Source organism: Ptychodera flava, chromosome 10 (assembly GCF_041260155.1).
Source record: "Ptychodera flava strain L36383 chromosome 10, AS_Pfla_20210202, whole genome shotgun sequence".
Lineage (NCBI taxonomy): Eukaryota > Metazoa > Hemichordata > Enteropneusta > Ptychoderidae > Ptychodera > Ptychodera flava.
Window position 1 is genome coordinate 6,420,901 of NC_091937.1, and position 7,431 is coordinate 6,428,331.

The following is a 7,431-nucleotide window of genomic DNA, read 5'->3' on the forward strand; positions in this document are numbered from 1 at the left end:
TTGATAGTATTTCAAGTTCTACTGTAAAACTTTACCACTATCAAAACATGAACATTGCACTAGCATCCATTGAAACTGAACAGCAACTACGTCGTTGGCTGTTCTTTTCGATGCGTACACACTTCACGTCATGCACGTCACCAAAACCGAGTGACAGGCGATATTTTGTCTTTTCCGAAGGAACATTATGACTAGAAAAAACAGCAAAGTCACAGGTCACTTAGTACGCATTGGTCACCCTCATGGACGTCTTTGCGTGCTGCGTTTTTGTGTGCAATTTCCGCGCTGTCAGTGACTTTTTCAGGGCAGAAAATGTACAGTCACCAGTGGTCTATTCGGTCTATTCTATGCGAAACTTTTAGTATGATGACGCTAAAGATTCTGTGTACCAAGTGACATGTCATTTAATGAAGAAGTTATAGAGACATCGATGACACAACATTCATAACACACACACAAACTCACTGTCAGACATATTACAGACACTTAGACTAAAACACGCCAACCTGTGACATACATAACCCTATGCCTGAGGAGATTACAGCAACTTGTATTGCCTGACACAGAGCAAAGGCCATGCACCCTGCTATGTCTATTTCAATTTTATATACATTTATAAAAGTATGTAAATTCGATTTTTTTATGTTCATCTTTCTTTCTTTCTTTCTTTCTATATTTATGTTTTATACATTTGTTTTTCTACTTGTGTACTATCTAATAAAGAGAAACTACACCACCCTTTAACTGCATTGTTTTGGCCCAATCTGAGGTGCACTGTTACAAAGTAAAGGGATATTGGGGCTAATGGAGGGATTTTTTTCCTTTTTCATCTTGAAGACGATGCCCGATGAAGAGCTACCAGAATTCAGAGAGATCGTGCTTGACTTCTACAAACAATGTACAGAACTGAGTTTAAAGATCTTGGACATCATGGGACAGCCTTAATATGGATGTAAGTTTAAAATCATTAATCACTGTTAGATAATCAAAGACCGGTACTTTTTATTCCGTGAGACAACTCCCCAAATCATATTAAAATACATTTCAACTTAGCTAGACTGTATGTGTGTTTATGATATTGTTGATGCTATGTTTTAATCCAATTCATTTGTCAACAATAACATTACACCTTACTTTACTTTTGTAAGACCAATACATGGTATTCAAAATACTCAAGGGAGACAGGGACAAAAAAATTCTAAAACAAAGACAATGAAAATATCGTTTCACTGTTCATCTTGTTGGTTACCCGAAGTAGCATCAGTTATTGGGAAAAAGCTCATGGAATCAAACCAGTACATATAGACATGTGTTCTGATTATGTTTTCACCCACAAATTCCCTCACTGGTCCAGGAGTTTGATTTCATACATCATCTTCAGCATTCTGCATGGCAACTTTGATTTCCCCGGGGTTTCAATTTTCCACTATACTAATTTCAGTAAGTATACAGAATTCTGTGATGGTTTGTGTTAGATAGTTGTAGGTAAACAGAATAATTAGGACAGTAAAAATTAGCAAGAACTTATGGATAGGTAACAGATTACTTCATGAAATTTATTAAAATTTGATATGTCCAGGATCCGGGTTTCTTTCTGAAAACCCATACTGGTGTGGAGGGAGGTGATAATGACACAACACTCAGAACTCTTTATTATCCATCGATTCCTGAAAACCTTGCCGTAAAAGAAGGACAGCAGAGATGTGGAATTCACACAGACTATGGATCTCTTACACTTCTATTTCAAGATACAACTGGAGGCCTTGAAGTAAGTTGACTGTTTTGTGGAACTGTGGACTTCTCATTTCATTGATAGGGAAGCCGTATGGTGGTCATCTTGTTTGCAAAGTTGACATGGGGGTTCACAACAAATTTTGCTGTGCAAAAGAAAGCTGTGCGCTGACTACTGGAACAGCCCATGCACTAATTAATAATGAGTGAGAGAAAAGTGTACATCTAAAGGAATGGAATTATACATGCATGATATATATATTGTTCGCTTAGACATGAAAGAAATCATATGATATGTTGTGATATTCTTATATCAATTCATATTGTCAATTGACCCATTTTATTGAATACACAAAAACTAGAAAATACCATATATTAGAGCAAAATAAATAAATAGAGATAGGCTAATACACATACATCTGAATTAAACAGCAATTTTATTGACGGTTCTTTTACCCTTTTCACAAGTTTTACATTTGTGTGCATATTTTGTGAATCAACACATATAATTATTGTGAACTCGTGACTTAAACAGGTCTGAATGTTGTTGCCGCTTTTTTTAAACCAAGTTTTATTTTCTATTACATAACTGTGTTTTTGTGTTTGTACACTGTTACCAAGGTGATGAACACGTCCGGAGAATGGGTTTCTGCCACACCCATTGAAGATACAGTACTGGTCAACATCGGTGACTTAATGCAATAATGGACAAGTGATACACTGAAATCTACGGTCAGTAAATCCTTGAAATTCACCATCTCCTTTTTCACTTTCTGTTCACTGTACCTATCTTTCTGTTGAAGTCTCATGATTATGATGAAAATGCCCAAGTCAGGAGGTATGGAGCAATATGACATGCAACAAATTTATCAATGCTTATCAATGATTGATTGATTGATTGATTGATTGATTGATTGATTGATTGATTGATTCCTCATGACAAAATGCAAGAACAGAGTGCATGATGTAAACTTTTCCCACAATGCATTTAGTGATTACAGCACTTTCTAACTTGAACTGTTTCAACAAATATGCATCATAAATGATATTGTACCGCATCACAGATGGGGGTTTTTATGGAATTTGGCATTGTATATGCATCATAGGTCACTGCTGATAGAGCTCCAAACTTACTTTGTCTTCTTGTGCTTGTTTGTTACATCTCTTGTTATGTGACTTGTATAGTTTCAGTAATAAAACCTGTCAGTGATAACTAATTGGCCGTTTCTCTAGGGTTATTTAAAAGTTTCCTCACACTGGAAGTTCTGAAGAATTTTTTCAAGTTTTTCTGATTGAGTTTCTATTTAAGTGTGATGTCATTATGAATTATTGTCCCTTTTGGCAACGTCACCTGTATTATCGGCCCCTTTGGCAAGTTCATCTCTATTATCGGCTCCTGTGGCAACTTCATCTCGATTATTGGCCCCTTTTTCAACTTCATCTGTATTTGGTAATGAATCTCATCTTTGATTTACCTGTCCTACTAATCTTGTTTGATTGCATTTTTCAGAAACATCGCGTTCTAGACCAGAGAGACAAAAAGCAAAGAGAGACAGTCTGTAGTGTTCTTTGTATTTCCCAACAGAGAAACTGTGGTGAAAAGTACAGACAACAGCGACAAGTATCCACCAATCAAATCAATGGATTACCTTAGGCAAATATTAGCTGCTACATACTAGGCTGATGAAATCACAGTGATTTACCAAACAGATATGGCTCTCAGCATTGGTAACAGTGACACTGTACTACATTTGGTTGAAATTAAAGTCTAAGAAATCAGTCAAGTAGGAGAGTTCAGAGGTCCACTCTTAATTATTTCTTTGTTGTTCACTTTAATTTCAAAGATTAGAAACTTAAAAATCAATTAAAATGGATGGGAAATTGAAATGGATGGCAGCATCTTCTTCCGTAAGTTTCAAGATTTACATGACTAATTTCTGACTCAATACAAATTTACAAGGTATCAAGAAATCCACAAGTCCCATTATCAGACTGTCACCAACATGTTCACATTCAGTGCAGCTGTCTGATGCAATAGGCTGTCCCATTCTCATTCAAAAGTGAAGTTCATGTTGTCAATTAAGTGTTTCTACTCTTAAAATCCTTGAACCTAGAGTACTGTCCTTTTTTTTATGTGCTTTCAAGTCATCATTGTGATCATATACTTTAGAGCACAACAAGTAAAAGTCACTGTGTGTAATGTTCATCTTACAGCCAAACACCCAATGTTTGCTGAAACAGGTTTTTAACTTTTCTCTAATTTCAAAACTTGTTTTAGCAATTGTATTTGAATTTCTTGTCTTAATAATGCTCAGCTTATAAGATTCATATCAGCACTATACTTTTATGGATATTTGTGATGGTCTATGGTTTGTAAAGCATGGTTACACTGAAATCAGTGCAAATTTAACGATTTCCAATGTCATATGTTACAAGCACAGCTAACAAAGATATACTATAAATTTATTCATTTAGTCATAAACATTATTTCTATGATACATTTCATTCTTGCGAAATTCTCAAAAAAATGTCAATGAAAAGTTAGTGGATGTGTTTGTCATAATGCAAACCATTAAGGTTTCATTTTCACTACGAACTTGCCATGAATTATCTTACATTTGTATATATGAACTTTTCATTTTGACATTGCACCTTGACAATATAAGATAAAGTTCCCTGTAAAATTATAGACTTTCCTGTGAGTATTCTCATGTAGGTTTTCATATACTATGTAATTAAACAATGGCCGAAAAAAACTTTGTTGTTGTTGATTGGCAAACTATAAGAACAGTTGTTTGGCGTAGGATTATATGGATGCCCATGATCACTTTTCAAAGTAAGGGAGGTGCAAGAGATTCTCTGAGAGCACCTCATGAAATCTTCTCGTAAAATTTCACCCATCTTTTTTTCAACATATCTTGACGAGGTGTCACAGACCGATAGATGACTCGCTGACATGATATCTGTAAAAACTGTACTCCTGAAATGAAACAAATGTTGATGAGTGATGCATTGTGGGTATTGCACACCGTCAAGCCGAGATCAACACAACAACACAGCAATAAAACTGGTCTACTGTTGCGTCTGGATAGCCATAGTAAAAGTCCCAAAATAGCTTTATAAAATCTACAAAAGTGTCACAAATGTGCCAAGCAAACAACACTCTGGTTTATTCTTTCAACGATGCAGCAACCAAATATTTGCACCATTCTACCATCATACATCAGTTTACCGGTATTTTACCAGTGATTTCATGGATCATAACAGTAGCATTGGTGCCATACACTCATAACTAATATTACTTAATCTATTACAGGCATAATTAATACTGATGCTTTTACTACTCCTAGTTCAGTACCTAGTATACAGCTACTATTGGTTCTTTTCCAAGCGATACCTAGTATACAGCTACTATTGGTATTATTAACACCACTGTAGTTTTCTTCCCTGAAAAAAAGCGCACTACGCTACATCTCCGTGCTTTGAACAAAATTTAAAATTTACAGATCACAAATAAGCGGTTTTAACAATCTCTCAAAAGAGAAGTTTTAAAATACCAAACACGCACTTTTGCACGTGCAAAATCTTACCATTTCGTTGTTTTCGATAGATTTTCGACTCCTGGTATTTTTATAATGCTCAAACTCTTTCAACTCTCTCAATTGTAAACCAATTTAGCTGATTTTTGGTAGGATTATTGAAGTTATAGATGAGAATATAGGTAAGCATGCGTTTCCGTTTATGAGATATCGCCGTAAAACCCTTCAAAATTTCGGTAAGATTTTGCACGTGCAAAAAAGTGCGCGTTGGACCGTTGCCAGCGATTGCAACCAACGCGCACTTTGAATCCTTCGGTATCGCCTTAGAGGAAAACAGTCGTCTGAAATGCGCCTGTGCTAGTTTCTTGTTTACGAACGATGTATTTCGTGCGCGATATCTAGATGCACCTCATCGTCATAGTAGATTATCAATCACCATCGTACCTAGGATAGTGTTTACATTGGTCGTATGGGTCCTTACGACCTTTGAGTGCAGTTCCGATGACTGTATCCCTTTTAAAGACGCAATCGAACAGTCTCGCACAGTTATATCAAAAGGGAGTTCATTCCACAACATTGCGACAACAAATGAAAAAGCACGAATTATCACGCCTAGTTAAAGAAGTTTGTGCAATGAACGAAGAGTATGACGTTGTGTCTGTATATTGATCAACGACCTCAACTAATCTGGACAATTGCCACTCGAAATTTTGAAAGTAAGAAGGATTATTTTAAACTTAATCCTTTCCTATAGGCCTACAGGTAACCGATGAAGTTTAAAAATTACACGAGAAATATTTTTTTATGCTGGTAATTAGGCGTGCAGCAGCATTTTTGACAGACTCGGATTTTTTTCTCACTGATAATTTTGGATTCCATAAAGGAGGCTGTTGCAATAATCTAGCCTTGATGTTACAAAAGCATGTACTAATTACTTTGCATTTTTGCATCAATAAGGTGACGACTTTTTCCGATTTTATGCAAAGCGGAAAAAATGCAGATTTGCAAATACCGTTAACTTGACTCGTCATGAAACCATCGGAATCAAGCATGACCCCAAGTTTCTTACTGTCGTTGATGGAATTATGTCAAACATGTCGAGTCTGAGAGATTTCAGATTTGTTCCATCTTTTCGGAACCGTGACGAAAACTGAACCACCTCTGTTTTGCCATCGTTCAGAATTTGCATGTTAGACGTCATCCATCGACGGATATCATCTACACACTGTTCACGGTCTAATCTAACATAAAATTTTCAGGATTTTTACAAACTCCATAGATCTAAGAATCGTCCGCATATAGCATGTACTGTAAACCATTGTCGGAAATGGTATCATCGAGAGGGGCCGTATACAACGTAAAAAATATGGGCCCGAGTACAGAACCTTTTGGAACTCCACACTGTACATATATAGACTCTATCTTCTCAAGTTGAAGAGTTGCTGTTACAAGATGCTTTGGGGGAGTAGAATAAGAACTTGCAATAATAAGAATAATATTTTATTGCTTGCTTGTAAATATAGAATTTACATCACATTTGTGTCAATAAAAGTGTGATACAAAAATAAGTTCAAACTTTTCTCCAATAAAGATAAAGTAATATAGTATAATAAAAGTAGCTAATAATATGACAGAACCCCATGGCGAGAGAGTGCAAGCGCGCCGTACCAGCGGTATTTGCACGAGTGTTTGCGGGGGATCCGGCGGCCGTGCTTTCACGAGCGCAGCGAGTGAAAGGACAGCCGGATTCAACGCAAACACGAGTGCAAATACCCCAGGTACGGCAAGCTTGCTCGCTCGCCATGGGGTTCTGTTATTATAACATATGTTTCCCCCTGTTTATTTCATCGAGAAAACAAAGGAACTAAAAGCACAAGCGAACACGTTTTAAATAGTTTACGCGACACACATTGAAAGACAAGGATCACGCGCTGTTCTATTCATTTGCATGCATGGAATAATGTTTTTGGTATTTGCACTGCAGTGCAAATACCGGTAGTACGCGCGCGCCTCGATGCAAGTAAACTGTGGTACATATGTAATAATAGATATAACTAGGCATTTCTTTGTTTATATAAAGTAAAAATATAATCTGCAAGTTGTTCATTAAAAGATAACCCTTGTTTTGTTAGTAGAAAAATAAGCTGGTTTTCAGTTGTAT

At 36.3% G+C, this 7,431-nt stretch overlaps 1 protein-coding gene across 1 annotated transcript; it reads left to right on the forward strand.

Moving 5' to 3' along the window:
• The first annotated feature begins 724 nt into the window (after positions 1 to 724).
• On the forward strand, positions 725 to 4,343 carry LOC139141395 (uncharacterized). The gene is made up of 4 exons (XM_070711018.1): positions 725 to 952; positions 1,580 to 1,768; positions 2,353 to 2,463; positions 3,242 to 4,343. Exons 1-3 carry the CDS (start codon positions 947 to 949, stop codon positions 2,434 to 2,436), a joined length of 279 nt encoding a protein of 92 aa, XP_070567119.1. The 5' UTR covers positions 725 to 946; the 3' UTR covers positions 2,437 to 2,463; positions 3,242 to 4,343.
• Positions 4,344 to 7,431: the final 3,088 nt, after the last annotated feature.